This window comes from Marmota flaviventris, chromosome 3, assembly GCF_047511675.1.
Source record: "Marmota flaviventris isolate mMarFla1 chromosome 3, mMarFla1.hap1, whole genome shotgun sequence".
Lineage (NCBI taxonomy): Eukaryota > Metazoa > Chordata > Mammalia > Rodentia > Sciuridae > Marmota > Marmota flaviventris.
Genome location: NC_092500.1, coordinates 38,177,646 through 38,196,903, shown reverse-complemented (window position 1 = coordinate 38,196,903; position 19,258 = coordinate 38,177,646). Strand labels below are relative to the sequence as shown.

At 35.5% G+C, this 19,258-nt stretch overlaps 1 protein-coding gene across 1 annotated transcript in view; it reads right to left on the bottom strand.

Annotated features, from left to right (window-relative positions):
- The window catches only part of Lin7a (lin-7 homolog A, crumbs cell polarity complex component), a 127,904-nt gene that overhangs the window by 21,936 nt on the left and 86,710 nt on the right, over positions 1-19,258 (bottom strand). The window contains exons 3-4 of the mRNA XM_027929456.2: positions 15,744-15,815; positions 13,293-13,502 (exon numbers count right to left, since the gene is read on the bottom strand). Of these exons, the coding sequence (XP_027785257.1) occupies positions 13,293-13,502; positions 15,744-15,815 (282 nt within the window). The remainder of the gene's footprint in view (positions 1-13,292; positions 13,503-15,743; positions 15,816-19,258) is intronic.

Genomic DNA, 19,258 nt, shown 5'->3' with positions numbered 1-19,258 from the left:
AGAAACCATCAAAAGACTACCAACTAAGAAAAGCCCAGGACCGGATGGGTATACAGCAGAGTTTTACAAAACCTTTAAAAAGGAACTAATACCAATACTTTTCAAGCTATTTCAGGAAATAGAAAAAGAGGGAGAACTTCCAAATTCATTCTACGAGGCCAACATCACCCTGATTCCTAAACCAGACAAAGACACTTCAAAGAAAGAAAACTACAGACCAATATCTCTAATGAACCTAGATGCAAAACTCCTCAATAAAATTCTGGCGAATCGGATACAAAAACATATCAAAAAAATTGTGCACCATGACCAAGTAGGATTCATCCCTGGGATGCAAGGCTGGTTCAATATACGGAAATCAATAAATGTTATTCACCACATCAATAGACTTAAAAATAAGAACCATATGATCATCTCGATAGATGCGGAAAAAGCATTCAACAAAGTACAGCATCCCTTTATGTTCAAAACTCTAGAAAAACTAGGGATAACAGGAACATACCTCAATATTGTAAAAGCAATCTATGCTAAGCCTCAGGCTAGCATCATTCTGAATGGAGAAAAATTGAAGATATTCCCTCTAAAATCTGGAACAAGACAGGGATGCCCTCTCTCACCACTTCTGTTCAACATAGTTCTCGAAACACCGGCCAGAGCAATTAGACAGACGAAAGAAATCAAAGGCATAAAAATAGGAAAAGAAGAACTTAAATTATCACTATTTGCAGGTGACATGATTCTATACCTAGCAGACCCAAAAGGGTCTACAAAGAAACTATTAGAGCTAATAAATGAATTCAGCAAAGTGGCAGGATATAAAATCAACACGCATAAATCAAAGGCATTCCTGTATATCAGCGACAAATCCTCTGAAATGGAAATGAGGACAACCACTCCATTCACAATATCCTCAAAAAAAATAAAATACTTGGGAATCAACCTAACAAAAGAGGTGAAAGACTTATACAATGAAAACTACAGAACCCTAAAGAGAGAAATAGAAGAAGATCTTAGAAGATGGAAAAATATACCCTGTTCATGGATAGGCAGAACTAACATCATCAAAATGGCGATATTACCTAAAGTTATCTATAGGTTTAATGCAATGCCAATCAAAATCCCAACGGCATTTCTTGTAGAAATAGAGAAAGCAATCATGAAATTCATATGGAAAAATAAAAGACCCAGAATAGCAAAAACAATGCTAAGCAGGAAGTGTGAATCAGGCGGTATAGCGATACCAGACTTCAAACTATACTACAGAGCAATAGTAACAAAAACAGCATGGTACTGGTACCAAAACAGGCGGGTGGACCAATGGTACAGAATAGAGGACACAGAAACCAATCCACAAAACTACAACTACCTTATATTTGATAAAGGGGCTAAAAGCATGCAATGGAGGAAGGATAGCATCTTCAACAAATGGTGCTGGGAAAACTGGAAATCCATATGCAACAAAATGAAACTGAATCCCTTTCTCTCGCCATGCACAAAAGTTAATTCAAAATGGATCAAGGAGCTTGATATCAAATCAGAGACATGCCGTCTGATAGAAGAAAAAGTTGGCTACGATCTACATACTGTGGGGTCGGGCTCCAAATTCCTCAATAGGACACCCATAGTACAAAAGTTAATAACTAGAATCAACAAATGGGACTTACTCAAACTAAAAAGTTTTTTCTCAGCAAAAGATACAGTAAGAGAGGTAAATAGAGAGCCTACATCCTGGGAACAAATCTTTACTCCTCACACTTCAGATAGAGCCCTAATATCCAGAGTATACAAAGAACTCAAAAAATTAGACAATAAGAGAACAAACAACCCAATCAACAAATGGGCCAAGGACCTGAACAGACACTTCTCAGAGGAGGACATACAATCAATCAACAAGTACATGAAAAAATGCTCATCATCTCTAGCAGTCAGAGAAATGCAAATCAAAACCACCCTAAGATACCATCTCACTCCAGTTAGATTGGCAGCCATTATGAATTCAAACAACAACAAGTGCTGGCGAGGATGTGGGGAAAAGGGTACACTTGTACATTGCTGGTGGGACTGCAAATTAGTGCAGCCAATTTGGAAAGCAGTATGGAGATTTCTTGGAAAGCTGGGAATGGAGCCACCATTTGACCCAGCTATTCCCCTTCTCGGTCTATTCCCTAAAGACCTAAAAAGAGCATGCTACAGGGACACTGCTACATCGATGTTCATAGCAGCACAATTCACAATAGCTAGACTGTGGAACCAACCTAGATGCCCTTCAATGGATGAATGGATAAAAAAAATGTGGCATTTATACACAATGGAGTATTACTCTGCATTAAAAAATGACAAAATCATAGAATTTACAGGGAAATGGATGGCATTAGAGCAGATTATGCTAAGTGAAGCTAGCCAATCCCTAAAAAACAAATGCCAAATGTCTTCTTTGATATAAGGAGAGTAACTAAGAACAGAGTAGGGTCGAAGAGCATGAGAAGAAGATTAACATTAAGCAGGGATGAGAGGTGGGAGGGAAAGGGAGAGAGAAGGGAAAATGCATGGAAATGGAAGGAGTCCCTCAGAGTTATACAAAAGTACATACAAGAGGAAGTGAGGGGAAGGGGAAAAATAATACAAGGGGGACAAACGAATGTCAGTAGAGGGGGCAGAGAGAGAAGAGGGGAGGGGAGGGGAGGGGAGGGGAGGGGGGATAGTAGAGGATAGGAAAGGCAGCAGAATACAACAGACACTAGTATGGCAATATGTAAATCAATGGATGTGCAACTGATGTGATTCTGCAATCTGTATATGGGGTAAAAATGGGAGCTCATAACCCACTTGAATCAAATTGTGAAATATGATATATCAAGAACTATGTAATGTTTTGAACAGCCAACAATAAAAAATTTTAAAAAAATAAATAAATAAAAATAAAAATAAAAAAAACAAAAAACAAAAAAAAAAAAAAGAAAAGAAAAAGGTCTTTTCAGATAAGATTAAGTTAAGGATCTTGAGATAAGGAGATTAGTTTGCATTATCTCAGTGGGCTCTAAATACGATCATATGTATCCTTTTAATAGAGAAGTAGAGGGAGATTTGGCACAGAAGAGAAAGTGATGTTACCATGGAAAAAGAGATTGGAGTGAGGTGACCACAAATGGGAGAATGCCAGCAAACATTAGAAACAGAGAAGTCAAGAAAAGATTCTCCCTTAGAGATTGTAGGTGGAGCACAGCCCTTGGCACCTTGGTTTTGGGCCAGTTGAAACCAGTTGTAGACTTCTGGCCCACAGGGCTGTGAAAGAAAAAAAAATTATGTTGTATAACCCACCAAATTCATGGTAATTTGTGATAGCAGCTTTAGAAAACTAATAGGCACATGGAGGGAAAAATCTATTATTTTGGCCAATGTGGAATCAAACTGAGTCATTGGAGAAATTTCCCTTAGGTTGAGATAAGTGGCAAACTTATGTGTATGTGTTTAATATTATTAATATCATTATTTTCTTGCTTTCTACGAGGCAGAAAGTTCCATGAGCATTATAACCATTTCTGTTTTGTCCCCGGCTCTATACCCAGGGCATAGCTCAGCAGCTGGCATATAATTGCTCCACAAATAATCAATGAGTGGATGAAAAGCACTGCTAAAATAAAAACACAATATTGAGGAAAACACACACAAAAATTAATGGTAAAAATAACTTTTAGAAAGACTATACCAATAACTAAGCTGAATTGTCAAATACCAGTAACCAGCAAACTAAATAGAGATTTAGGTCAGCGTGACCCGATGCATGGAAATGCTTCCTTCCTCTGGCAATCTGTCCTTTAAAACTGACTAACTGGGACTATGTTCTGACACTGATACACTTTCAGTCAGTTTTATCAGCACATTCTTCTAGCCGAAGTTGGCCTATTAAGGTGTGAAAGTTGAGGGACCTGATGCTCATTTCTGAGGGCTGAAATCACAGGGTAGGAATGTGGCAGTTCTGGACTAGAAGCTATTGTTACATGTCCCATTTAGATGGTGCAATGTTTCAGTGTTCCACTTTTCAAAATTATTATCATAATTACTGTGCATCAATTGTACAAAATAATGGATTTCATTTTGACAATTTCAAACAGGCAGATGACAAACTTTGTTCATATCCATCCACCTTGTATCTTCACACCCCGTCCCCTTTTTACTTTCATGTCATTTATCCCCCCCACCCACTAGATACCACCTATGAGAGAAAACCTGCAATATTTATCTTTCTGAGTCTGGTTCAGTTTGCCTAACATGATGGTCTCCAGTTCTATCCATTTTCCTTCAAATGACACAACTTCATTCTTCTTTATAGCTGAATCATTGCCCAGTGTATATATCAATCACATTTTTTTTTTTTTTTTTTTGGTCCATTCATCTGTCGATGGTCATCTAGGCTGATTCCATAGCTTGGCTATTGTGAATAGTGCCATGAAAACCACAGGTGTCTCTACTGCACGCTGATTTTTTAATTCTTCAGGCATATACCCAGGAGTGATATAGCTGGATCCAATAGTAGTTCTGTTTTTAGTTTTTTGAGGACTCTCTATACTGTTTTCCATAATGGCTGTACCATTCTCACCAACCGTATATAAAGGTTCCTTTCCCCCACATCCTTTCCAGGATTTGTTATTATTTCTTTTTCTTGATAATAGCTATTCCGACCAGAATGAGATGGGACCTCAATGTAGTTTTGATTTTCATTTCTCTTATGGCTAATGATGTCGAGCATTTTTTCATATATTTATTGGCTATTTTTTTCATTTAAGATGTATGTATTCAGCTCTTTTGACCATTTATTAATTGAATTACTTAGTTTTCTTGTTAAATATTTTGAGTTCTTTATATATTCTGAATATTACTCCTCTGTCAGATGAATATTGGCAAAATTTTCTCCTATTCTGTAGACTGTCTTTGCTATATTGTTTCTTCTGTTGTACAGAAACTTTTACTCACAGCAATCCTACTAGTTACTTCTTGCTATCATTTCCTGAGCTATTGGAGTCTTGTTCAGGAAATCATTCTCTATACCCATATCTTGAAGTATTTCTGCTGTTTTCCTCTAGTGGTTTCAAAGTTTTCAAAAAAGGTCTTCCTTTTTTTTAATTAAAAATTTTGAGGTGCATAATAGTTATATACAATAGTGGGATTAATTGTGACATCTTATGTGATTTTTAAACTAAAAGATATTTTCTCATAAATCAACTCTGAATGAAAGGGACTATGGTGTGATGGCACATATCTGTAATCCCAGCAACTCAGGAGGCTGAGTTAGGAAGATCAAAAGTTCAAGGCCAGCCTGGTTTACTTGAGAGAGCCTGTCTGTTATGGTTTAGATATTAGATGTCCTCCAAAAGCTCATGTGTGAGACAATGCAAAAATGTTCAGAGGTAAGATAATTAGATTATGAGAGCTATGACATAATTGGTGGGTTAATCTATTGATGTAGATAACTGAGTGGAAACTATATACAGGTTGGTGCGGCTGGAGGAAGTAGTTCACAAGGGGCATGCCTTTGGGGTTTATATTTTGTCTCTGATGAGCTAAGCTGTCTCTCTGCTTGCTGGTACCATGTCCAGAGATGCTTTCTTCTGATATGCTCTTCTATTTTGGTTGGACCCAAAGCTATGGAGTCGGCCGACCAGAGATTGAACCTTTGAAAAACTGAGCCAAAATGAGCTTTTCCTCCCTTAAGCTGTCTTTTCTTTTAAATATTTTTTTAGTTGTAGATGAACAACTAAAAATTTTTAAAATTTATTATTTAAATTTATTATTTTAAAAATTATTATTTAAAAAATTATTTAATTTATTTTTTTAATGTGGTGCTGAGGATCACACATCCTAGGCAAGCACTCTATTGAGCCACAACTCCAGCCCCTTTAGGCTTTCTTGTCAGATATTTTGTTTACAGTGATAAAAAGCTAACTAAAACACTGTCTTAAAAGATGAAAAGAATTGGAGTTATAGTTTAGTGGTAGAGCACCCCTCGGTTCAATATCCAGTACCAAAAACAAAACAAACAAACAAAAAAAAAATGAAGGGGACTAGACCACTACATGCTGTATATTGCAAAATACATTGGACCTGGCTGTGTTGTTTGTGCCCTTATGAAGGTGACTGGGGCAAAATGATATAATTGCACATTTCTTGGTTCCTTCACAAATGTGAGTGATGTGTCACATGATATCATCACCAGAACAAAAATTTCCAGCACTTAACTGAAATTCCAGCTTGCAGTCCTATTTAATTGTAACCCAAACAGTTTGCCATACATGGCTGTTGGGAAAGATATAGAATCCGATGACTCCTAAGCAGGTAGAATAGGAGAAGAGCTTTACTTGATGCCTCTCCACCTAGAATTAATTTGGGATTAGCATGCTAGGTCCATGGGGAACTGAATGTCAAGGCTGTCTCTCTCTTCTATTTATGCCATTCTGAATCTCCTGTGGGAGCCAGGCTGTTGAGTTAGCTAAGGAGCATGGCTGCTCAGGCCATTCTGGTGGCTGGTACAAGGTGGAATGATGGACTAGGTCAGCATGGAACTATTCCAACACCTTCCAACCACACTCTTCACACACATCTCCTCGGTGTTCTGAACCATTTGAACTCAAGGGAACGTCATTTTTAAGACATTATTATCTTTAGGAGTGCTTCTTAACTTCTGAAAGGTCAAAGTCCCTTGTAACAGAGAAATAATTGGCCTTCCTCTACCAAAGAGGCACTTAAGCAAACCCATCAAGGTTAAGAAACTTTGATCATATCTATAACATACATGAAAGGACTAATTTATTCATGGCTAAGATATTTATTTACCTTTAAATTATGACTAATAAGACAGATGGCTTGAGTCAGAACCTGCAGTTCTGCCATTCTGTAGCTGTACAAGCTTGGGTAAGTCACTGAATCTTTCTCTTCCTTAGGTTCCTCATTGGTTAAATGAAAACGATATTGATACCACCTATCACAAAATATCATTATGAGAAAATAATACATTCATGTAAAGCACTTAACAGCGGTGCCTGTCATCCAGCAAATATTTATAGAGCTTCAACTGTGAAAAGGGACTAAGTCGGTTGGTAAGGCAATCTACAAAAATTGCTGCTGTCAGTAGAGCACACATTTTATTGTGGAACTTAAATTTTTGTAGAAATCTTGCTGTGTGTTTCATTGCAATTAAAAAATATTTTAGGCTATGTTTCTCTTCATTCAGGGAGCAGATAAAATTTTAATTCAGATTTCTCCTCTGGGATTCTGTCGCTTCACATGAGCTCAAATCTAGAGTTCTAATTTTTGTTTCATCCTCATTCCACACCTGACAGCCACTTTGCATAACTAATTTGGACTGTGAGTACTCACCCTTCACTTGGCATAGGTATTTATAAAATGGGAAAAAAGCCAGATACCATATTCCAGGAAAACAATTTATTCTGTTCCATCTCTACACTTTTATTCATTCATCTGTTATGTTTAAAAATCAATTAGCAATGTGCATACACTGTATCGACAGCTTTATTTAGGTTTCACTACAGAGTTAGGCAAATTTAACTATGGTTTCCATAACAATGGTGCTCTACAACAATGTCTGCATTTCAGAAGTTAGTGAAGGCCTCTTCTCAATATGACATATTTTTAAAGTTCTCATGCTAGTCTTCTATCTTTCTGTCACCTGCTTTCTTGCCCCTTACCTGCCTTCTTTACCATCAATGCCAGTAGGAAATCATATTAGGAGTTGACTCTTTTGGACTTTCTCCTCCTTTTTTTCCCTCCCCTCTTTTAAAAAAAATAACAATGATGAACTTACAGGAAGCTGAAAAGAAATGTACAGGGATGTCCCTTGCACCTTTTATCCAGCTTCCTCCAATATTAACATCTTTTAAAACCATAGTACAATATTCAAACCAGGAAATTAACATTGGTACAATCCACAGAATTTATTCAGATTCTACTGGGATTGGTTTTTAAAGGACAAGTTTGTTTTTTTTTTTTTTTGCATTTGGTAAATATCAACTATGATCATAATAAGGATTGTAATTCAATGCCAGTGTATATATTGAAGTGTATCCATCAGTGTGTGTGTGTGTGTGTGTGTGTGAGAGAGAGAGAGAGAGAGGGGGGTTGTGGGGGGAGAGGGGAGCGATATCTATATCTATATCTATATCTATATTTATATCTATATATAAATTCATGATACGTCTATCTATCTATCTATCTATATATAGAGAGAACTATGGCCTTATAAATTTCATAAGACTGTTTTGAGGAACAAATGAGAGAATGTCATGTAAACACTCTTAATAAAAACTGTAAAGAACTAAATTGTAGTTGACATTCAAGAAAAAAATGTCTCATGAATACGGCATAAGGATAGTAGGTGGAACCTACTCTTTTACCTCAGAGTGTAAGGTAGTGTGTGTGTAGTGGTGGGGTCATGATATACAGTAGCTTCAGCAAAACTCCATTCAATGACGTAAAATTACAGAAGGTACCTCAGGTCAACTTTTCCAACTCTCTACATGGCACATGTATTTGAAATACTAGGTCAGACAGCGTAATCTCTGATTCAAACTTTGTGATGGTCACATAACACTTTACAATTCAGTCATTCTCTGTTTAGACAGCCCAACTTGTTTAAAAGCTCTTTATTGTAATGAATTGAAATTTGCATTTCCTGTGACCTTCCCCTCATTGGTCTTGATTCTGCCATCTGGCCTTGCACAATGCTGAACAACTGAAGACAGTCATCATTCCCCTAAGTAGACTCTTTTCCACTCAAGCCACTCAAAACCAAGTCCTTCTTTAACATGTTCTCATATAATAGACTGACCTGTGCTTGTGTTTACTGGATTAGAATCCAGTAGGGTGGGGGCTAAACAGTACATTCAAGAACTGGGTCAATCTCTTATATTCTATATAAAATATAGGATTGTATAAATGCCCTACAATCACATTAATTTTTTTTTTGCCTCCTCTGCCCCAACTTGCCTTATATTATTCTTGAAATTGGTTGAGAGCCCCAGGATTTTTATTTTCAAGCTTTGATGTCTAGCCACTACTCCCTGATTCTGCACATATACAGCTAGTTTTCTGGGCACAAGAGCAGGACTTCATGTAGATTCTTAAAAAGTTGGGCCTATTGTACCATTCAATTGAGATTTTTAATATCTTGACTCTATCACTAAATATATTTACTGTTCCTGCTGGCTCCACATTGGCTGGAACCTTCAAATTAGTCCTTCAGACTTTTCTAAAAATTGCTGAGAAAACACTTGAGTATAAAAGGGTGAAAAGGAGATCATTAGAAAGCTATAAATTCAAACCCTAGCATTTTGACCTCCTATTAATGTTAAATTTTATTCAGTATTCAGCTGTAAGTTTTCACTGAGGATTACATAAGAAGTAGCCATACAAAAAAGGCCTCTGTTTTTTGTGTAAAATTGTATTAGGTGATTCAATGTCTCATTTGTAAAAATCCCCTGGGAAATTTCTCTTGGAGCCCAGGAATAGGAAAAAAAAATTCTCTCCCAATGATAGCTGAGCTGGTCTGAATTTCCTTCTGTTTTGACTCATAAGAAGCTCAAAGAAAAAAAAAATCAATTTCTCAATTGCTGTATCATTTCTTTATTTCTATTTATTTATTTTCCCCCTTTCCATCCTACTTTATTACCTAGCACTCCATGTTAACAGTTCTATGTTAACATGCTACTATTTTTTCAGAAGATTCATGATATATCCTTTTTATATGCAGTCAGGATATAAAAAGAAACAAACAAAAATGATCAGGATACCACTTAAGATGTCTCTCCAGATGTTTAAATGTCCATGGACTAATTTCTTTATTTTTAAGTGGGACAGTTGGGAATTATCCCCAGAGTACTTATGCTGAAGTAGCTTTGCTTCATTTCCTTCAAAATTTGTTCTCAATTTAGAAGGGCACGTTTACAATGCCATGAAAAAAAAAATCTTAATCTCCCCAAATGGTACCTTATTTCAAAGAAAAAATAAAAATTATTCAATCATTTGCTTGTCTTTTTTTTTTTTTTGCCTTTCTATTACAAGGCCTAACATTAATTTCATTGTAGAATAATCTTTTTTCCCACTAAATACTGCTACTTTCCTGGATTATTTACCCTGAAAATACTGTTGGACTTTTAACTGTTATTAAAAGCCCAGATTCCTAGAATTGAATTAACTATTACACATTAATTACTATTTGTGTGACTATGAATAAATTCTGGGTCCTGAAGTTTCTCATTTACAGAAAACTACTTTTTGATGAACATCTGCTGTTAAAATGTATATAACTTACTTTTAAACAGTTTAATGTATGCAGCTTACATCGTCATACAGAGGTGCAATATTCTAAGATGAAATTTTAGGAGCTTAATAAATCAGTCTAGGGTGGTCGGCCAGCCTTATATCAGAAAGGCAGTACTTTAGCTGTGTCCACCACATGAGTGTTTGTTATACTTATTTCAATGAATAAATGATGTTTAGCAAATGATTTTCTTTTAGTAACTGATTAACCAGCATGATGTGTTATAATTTATAGAAGTTAATTGGCAAAACTATAGATTTAAATATATGGTAGTACAAAAATATTTTGGTAGTATAAAAATATTTTTCACCTTTGCATGCACACGGTGGAAAAATCTCAAGGATGCCTATAACCTGTACCAAAGGATTAGAGGGGCAGGAATAGGTGGGATGGGGCTAAAGTTCTGTCATTAAGCCATCCTATTTCCAACTGTTAGTTTGATTGAATTTCTGGTCTTTGAGGCTGAATATATGAGTAAAAATCCCTGAACCTGTTATGTTGTCTTACCTGACTCAAGAGAATATTTTTCTCCAAGGTTATGAATGGACAGAGTGGAATGTCATCAAATTTACAGAAGAGGTTGTAAGAGTCCATTACTACCTTCTTGCTAATACATATATGCTAACATCTACCTATATGTGGAGAAGAATTTGCTTTAAGTCTTTCTTTTAATATAAATAGCAAAAATTATATCATTGGGATTGTTGTGCCTCACCCACCTCAACTTCTTCAGTAGCCACTCTTGCCCATCTGAGTTGAGTGTGACCATACTATTACAGGACTCTTCGTAATGAACATTTTGCCTCACTGCAATTTTTATCAGTGCCCTTGAAATGATTTACTATTTCTCTTTCCCAGATAGGGAAACTCAGGTTCAGAGGAGATTAACCCATAATCATAGGGATATGGAATGGTTAGAACCCCATCTGTTTGATTCCATTGCTTCAATTTTCCCTGCCACCTCCCAGGTTCACTACAAGGTCACTGCAAGGAATGGATGAGTGTAATGCTTATAGCTATGTTCCCTGTGAATGTGTGGGTCGAATAGAGGCTTTTCAGCTCCCTTGATAGCCCAAAGTCAATTACCTATTAAATTGCAATCCTATATAGTTATTGTTGCTTTGTACAATTATAATTATTATATTTCAGTATTTTTTGTTATTTTTTCATACTGTTTTTAAACCTATACCTTCTTTTGGCCTACTCAATATACTCAGAGAAGTCATAAATTTATATCCCAAGGCATAGATTACTGTGTGCCACACTTGTATGCCCCAGATCTGAGAGCCCTCTACCAGAAATTTTGGCTCTAAAATTGTCACTGGAACATGCTTTGAAAAAGTAATACTATCACAAGACCAATCATAATAATAATAATAAACTTCTCTCAAAGCATTTTAGAATTAGAATACTGAAATGATATAAACTGTTTGTGGATTGATAATTTTGATGTGCATTAAAGAAAAACCAAGTTAAATGAATATTTTTTTGGTTGTATGAAACCACTTGCCAGGCTAAAAGTAAACAGCAAAATTTAAGATATAAATATGGAAGAATTTTACTCTATTGTTACCAATAAAATATTGCATTCTAAATACATTTTATATTGGATATTGTATTCTAAGCATAAATAAATATGGCTATAAAGAACCATCTAGCTTAAATATTAAATCTTAACCATCTAGCTTATATATCAAATCTTAAGTTCTTAGAGGAAAGATCTTAGACTAATGGATAAGTAAACATTAATATATTCTTATTTATATTTCTGAAATTTATGCTTTTAGGTTATTTATACATAAGTGGAAGTTAGAGAGAGCTATGTATTCATATGAAGCTATTTCTTTAGCAACTCGTTATTTGGATGCCATGTGGCAGAACTACATCCAAAGAATATGAAGCTTTGAAACAAATGTACATTTGTATGTTCAATTTAAAACATATATTTGAATTTAATTCCATTGGAAAAGTATTATAAAATGCAGAGATAATGTGACCAAACTTTATGGCGGAGGGAGCTACTACGTATGTATTATTTTACAGTTATAGACATGGCTTAAAAATTGAGTGTATTTTCCTTTTCTTGTATTTCCTCTTTTGAGGTACAGTAATGGCTATAATCTCAGCAATTTGGGTGGTTGAGGCAGGCAGGAGGAACACAAATTCACTACTAGCCTCAGCAACTTAGCAAGACCCTGTCTCAAAACAAAAAATATAAAAGGTTGTGGATGTAGCTCAGTGATAAAGCACCCTGGGTTCAATCCTTAGTAACAAAAAGTATCCTTCTTAAACTGAACAGCACATATAGAGTATAAAGTAAGATGTTTTATTCTTAATTTTTTATTATTATTATTATTATTATTATTATTATTATTATTATTATTATTATTTGCACCAGGGATCAAACCCAGGGGTGCTCTAAAACCTGAGCCACATCCCCTGTCCTTTTTATTTTTTCTTTTGAGACAGGGTCTTACTAAGTTACTGAGGGCATTGCTAAGTTGCCAAGGCTGGCCTTGAACTTGCAATCCTCCTGCCTCTGCCTCCAGAGTTGCTGGGATTTCAGGCATATGCCACCATGCCCAGCTCTCTCTTTGTTTTTAAAATATGTGCGTTTGCTACAGAAACTTAAAATAAAAAGTACCTTGAAATTATTATGTTATTCTAAACATTAATCAACAATAGTTCTTTGGGGGAAAAATTCCATAAGTTTGGATAATTTCTTGGGATGATTTTTCTACTAGCTGATATTGATCATATTTGAACAAGATAAAGATGAGACATAAAAATATAAAATTACCACTCTTATAGGTTTAAGGTCCATCAAACCTTAGGAAACTGGTTGGAATCAAAATTAAGATCTGTTCTAGAATTTCGACAATGACTTTAGCAATAGCAGAAAAAAAAAAAAAGAAAAGAACATACTTAGGGAGAAAAATCTCTGATTATTTTATGAACATACCACTCCATTCACCGATAGCAGCTGGTCTCCTCTTTTGAGGCCTCCGTGTCTTTCAGCCACCCCTCCAGGAATGATGCGAGAGATATAAATGGGAGAATTTTGCTCCTTTCCTCCCATCACGTTAAAACCAAGGCCTTCATCAGTCTTTGGCAGTTCGACTACCCGAGGGTGGGAGTGGCCTTCACTAGCTGCAAAGGCTGCAACTGTGGCCTGAAAGAAAAGATGGTCTTTTGGTAATAAAATGAGGGAAAGAAAGCTAATGTGTTTGTAGGGGGCAACTCACACAACATCTTAATTTTTTTTTTTTGGCATTTTCCTGTGAAAGAGAAACCCAGAAGGGAGGGGCCTGTCTTCATTTAGATGCCATCTAGGATTCCTTTCTTTGGCAAACCCCACCCAGCTGTTTTCAAGCTTATAAAGCTTATCTACTATATCACTTAAGGTAGCTAGCTCACTTATGCAAATACTCCTATTCCTGGGCTCCAAATAGTTTTGGTACATATACTACCTAGTATTAAAAGTATTTTGTACATATGTTGACTATGAGCACCTTAATGACAGATTATGTCTTGCATTTTTTTAAAAGACACACAGTCTACCCTGATGCTTGCACATGAATGCTTATAAATATTCAATAATCTAAAGAGCATTTACACGTGTATACTCTTGGGAATATATATGTAATTTGCTATTGCCAGATCACTGGTTTAATAAACTTAAAGTTTTTTTTTTTAACTGAGCATATCTAAAAGAAAATACAAATTAAAATTAAATAATGAACTCAGATTATTATTATTATTCATACCAATATTCTGTATTATTATGGGAGATCACTTATCTGGCAGAAGATTTTTTTCCCCTACATTAATATTTCAACTACTATGGTAACAGGCAAAATGAGTAGTTTCATGGCTTTCTACCTGGATGTACAAAACATCATTTAACATGAACAAAATTTTATTTTAAAATTCATACATTAATTTCCTTAAAGAAGTTCCAGAAAACAACTTACCATTAGTTCCCACCCCACATAGGAATAAAATAACAGCATTTGAGTAGTTTCAATCAGGAAAAGATTCTCTGCCTGCTTCTTTTTTTCCACTTCCATTAGCCTGACTTAACCACAGTTGATTAGATACTTACTATAAAGTGATTTACTCAATCCTGTAAAAATATTGATTCCCAACTACTGTACATTCTTTTTCCACACACAGCATTATCACATCAATTTAGCATTATGCTACTGCCTGCATTTAGTGAAAGATAGTGAATGATATGGAAATAATGGCTTGTTTTTAGCTACATGCATTTGCTCATGCAAACCTTGTTGTCATGCATAGGTTTTAATGGCTGACATGGATGCAATGCAGACAGCCCAGAAACAACCAGAAAATATTGTGCTATTGCAACATTATGCTGCTCTCCTGCTGTTCTACATGAATAAGAAATGAGAATGGTAAAACACTACATAATTCACTTTCCCCTTAATTAAACCATGTAGGGATCATTTTTCTGTGCGTGTTCCACTTCAGTACAAGCAAAGCATGATGTAATGGTAATAATACCCTTTTTTAGCCTGGGTTAGGAAAAAAAAAGTACAAATCTACAGTGTTCAGTTACAAAATGAAAACTAAAAAATCAGAAGAGAAATAAAAAAACAGGTGATGTAACAAAAAAAAGAATTAAATGGAAAATTCTGATTATTTTCACTGGTTCTTAGTGCTCATACATTATTAGAAAGAGAAAAGTCTTTAAAAAGCAAGTCATGTTCTATTATAACATTTCTGTATTTGTGAAATGTGAATTGCATCAGTGATTTTAGATTAAAACTGTTTCCTAATGGTAGAGATTCCAGAAAATTTCATGATCCTATGGCTGTAGCATTTTTATTACTAGGGTCTCTGTAACGTCTGGATTTTGGGTTTTTAAAGTGCACAGTGGTCACTACCACAAAATGTGACAGGTCTTCCCTTTAGGTAAATGCCACATTCTTTCAGCAAGTTACCCACTGCTCTGCTGAATACAAAGAAGATTATACATCAGTGGGTGCAGGTGAGTTACTGTCATACATAACTTCTTTTTAGGTCTTTAGACCTGAGCAAAGGAATCTTCATACACTGAGTAGGATATAGGTTCTTTTGGAGCAGAGGAATGTGTTAGAAAACCACGTAGTATTTTATACAATGAGCCAGGAGATTTGCTTGTGCCAAATGGACATTCAGTGAGTTTAATGAAATCATTCTCCTTTCTTAAGCTACAGAAGCAGCAGAAACGTTCAATTTTCCATTAGGATTTTTACCTGGGAAGTAGTACTGGTTCTAGACTCTGGGCTGCCACTGATGTCTAAATTCTCTTACAGTGTACACACGAGAATACCTGAAACACACACGCGCACAGTCAATTACTAGATCACTGTGGTCAAGTATATTTTTAAAGTTACTCAAGCCTTACCTTTGCTGTGGCCCTTGCACGGAATTCTGGACAGCCATTAACAGTTATCGTTTCATGCATGTATTGATATACCTAAAATGTTCACATAAAAAAAGAGCGTGTAAGAAATAATAAGACTATTAATTCTTTCATAGCAGATAGAACATTAGATTTTTATTCTGGGACTAAAGTTCCCTATCACAAATGAAACAGGTCTGAATCAATTATCCTGATGATTTGGACCAAATGTATCTCCTATTTTGCAGTGGGGAAGGTGTCCAGGCAGGAGAGGCAATGACATTTATTTAGAAGTTTTGAATTTGTCCATGTTTATCAAAGTAAAAACGTTTATATTTGGTTAAAAAAAAAACCATGGTGAGTAAAGATTTTTACCATTGCATATAGCTCTAGCTCTACAATTAGTGACAAAGGTTATGTACATCATTATTTCTTGGATCTTGAAATATTTTGTGAGTAGTTTTCTTTTTTAAAAAAATATATTTTTAGATGTAGACAGACATAATACCTTCATTTTGTTTATTTTTTTTTATGTGGTGCTGAGGACCAAACCTAGTGCCTCATACGTGCAAGGCAAGCACTCTGCCACTGAGCCACAATCCCAGCCCTGTGAAAAGTTTTCTAAAGTGATATTCCACAAAGCTAAGGTAGCAGTGTCTGTTTCTTGGCCCAAGCCACAATGTGTTGGAAGATATGTTACTATTAATGATATACAAAAATAACTTTGAATATTTATAATTTAATCTGCCCTGTCAATCTATTTTTTTTTTTAATATAAGCAAGTAAGGCCATCAATTAGTCTTTTAACCCAGAGATAACAATGGTATTCCAGAACACAGGTAAGTAAGAGATCCTTAGAACTAGCAACATGGGGCAACATGTCAGCTATAGTTCATGTGAAAATTCAGCTGAAATATAAAAGTGGTAAAATATGTATAAAGAAGGATGTCATAGGGCTGGGGATGTGGCTCAAGCAGTAGTGCGCTCGCCTGGCATGCACAGGGTGCTGGGTTCGATCCTCAACACCATATAAAAATAAAATAAAGATGTTGTGTCCACCGAAAACTAAAAAATAAAATAAAATAATAAAAAAGAAGGATGTCATAGAAAACACACAGTTTTTTTTCTGTTTGCAGACCCAAGTTTGATCTTTATAGTACAGTTGGGGAACTATGAGATCTTGTTTTACTGTACTGACCTTCTATCTGCCCATCTGAAAAGTGGATAAAGATTATCAATTTAGTAGGATAAGAATACTGTTTATGGCTTTAGTCACAACTATAAAAATTATTGAAACATAATTTCTAAACATTATTGAAACATTCCTTCTAAACATAGAGGGGTGGGATTATAAAATCTATATCAGTGGTAAAATAAAATGCGTCATTTTAAATAAACTGAAGTAAGGTCTAGTTTGAGGAAGACATTTGGAAAAAAATAACATGGTAAAATATGTAGGATTGTATGATAATTTTGAATTTAAATAATAAAGTCATAAGAATCTATTGCGTAACACATAGAGGTAAAAGTCCATTTTGGGTATTATGCTAGAGTAGTTTGGGGCATGATCCATTTGCTATTGCAGTAAGGAATGAAATAGAAAAATTGTTATTGAAGGCTTGAAGGGGTATTTTTCCTTTATATTAATCTTATTTTAAATGCTTAAAAGTGAATTCAAAATTTGATTAATTCATCCATATAACAATCATGTATGGGTATCTAGGGCCACTGTCTTCTCAACATTTCAACATTCATTTGTGGAGATTCAACATCTGGTTGAATCTCCACAAATGCTGACTCATCATTCCCAGGTGACATAGTTAGACAGAAATGCAGACAATGGTCTGGACCAAAATGGAAGGAATACAATTCCTGTAGCTCTGAACCAAACAATTTTAATTTTCAATTTCTATGGCAAATCCAAATGGGGATGAGAACTGCTTCCAGACGATCATCTGTAGAATCTATAGTAGGTTACCGAAAATTCTCCTGCCAGAATAGCTATCAAGTCATTTCCATTAGTTCCTTGAAAGTGCATTGTTTTGTCTCATAGAACTAGCTTGGCCCTAGATACTCAATACATGATTGTTATATGGATGAATTAATCAAATTTTGAATTAGCTTTTGAGTTAAGCACTTAAAATAAGATTAATATAAAGGAAACAAATAAATTCTACTTATTTCTTCTAAAAGCCCATGTTAGAGGAGGATTTTCCCTATCCTTCATTTTAATAACCTCTCTCATACCCAACCCCTTGCTCTACCCTACCTCACTATCTCTTGTTGAAAGTGCTGCCTTAGAGTTCATGGGGGCTCCTACCACCAAACACCATCCACTTTAGCTACATTGTTAAGTATCTACCTGACCATGTCACTACTGTGCTCTCAACCGTCTGCTGCTGTTAAGAGTTAAAGAGACAGAGTCAAATGCCTGTGGGGATCAGGCAGAAATAACAACGAAGACCCCAACCTTCCCTCTAGTCTTATTTTCCTACCTCCTGTCCTTGGCTCCTACCATTCCCCAAGCATATCAAACCCTTACAGTTGTCCTTTGTATATCCTGTTTACTCTGATTAAAATGCCATTCCACCTGGCAGACACTTAGTCATCCAACTTTAACAGGATGATTAAAGGCCCAATTCAAATATTATCTCCCTGTTAAATGTTCTCTGCTTTCCTAAAGCAAAGTGAGTTTCTCCCTCCTCAGTTCCTGGCCATCTGAATTTATCTGAGGTTATTTTGATTGATTTTTTTTTCAGGGAAAGTGACTACGTTGCTTGCATCCAAAGATGTTTATGAGGACAACCATTTAGCAAATAATTAGGAGGTTGTCATCAACTGATTAAGACAAAAGGTAATTTTGTAAGTGCTTGAGATAAATACCTAATAAATATCACAAATTAAGAATAATTATTCTTAACATCCCAATTTGAATGTTCAGTTAAGCTGGATATGCAGGGGACAATAGTGTCTTGATAACTGCACACTCTCTGGAGGTGGCTCAGAAACAAACTCTGGTGTGCCACTTTCTAATTTTATGATGGTGGTCAGTTTAAGCCCTTGATTTCTCTGGGGCTCCATTTGCTCATATGAAAAATGTGCCTTACAATAATAACTCAGTCTTTTATAAGGATTTAGTAAGAACAGAACAATTTGTCACATGTAATAAGCTAACCAAAAAATAACGTTATTATTATTATTGCTGTTAAATTGTTTTTAAATGCTTCTCATCTCATCTGACTCTGGGAGTTTTTAGTGGAGAATTTCACTAGACCAGTATTCCATGAACATTGTTTACAAAGAATTGATCAAAGACTATAGTTTTCAACTAAGAGCAATTTTGTCCTCTAGGAGACATGCAGCAATGCCTGGAGACATTTTTGTTCGTCACAAATAGGGAGGAAGATAGTGCTGTGGCTGTCTAGTATGTGATAGCCCAGGGGTCCTGCATTCTACAGTGCACAGGGAAGCCCCCCAGAGCAAGGAACAATGTGGCTATCTATCTGTAGTGATCAAGT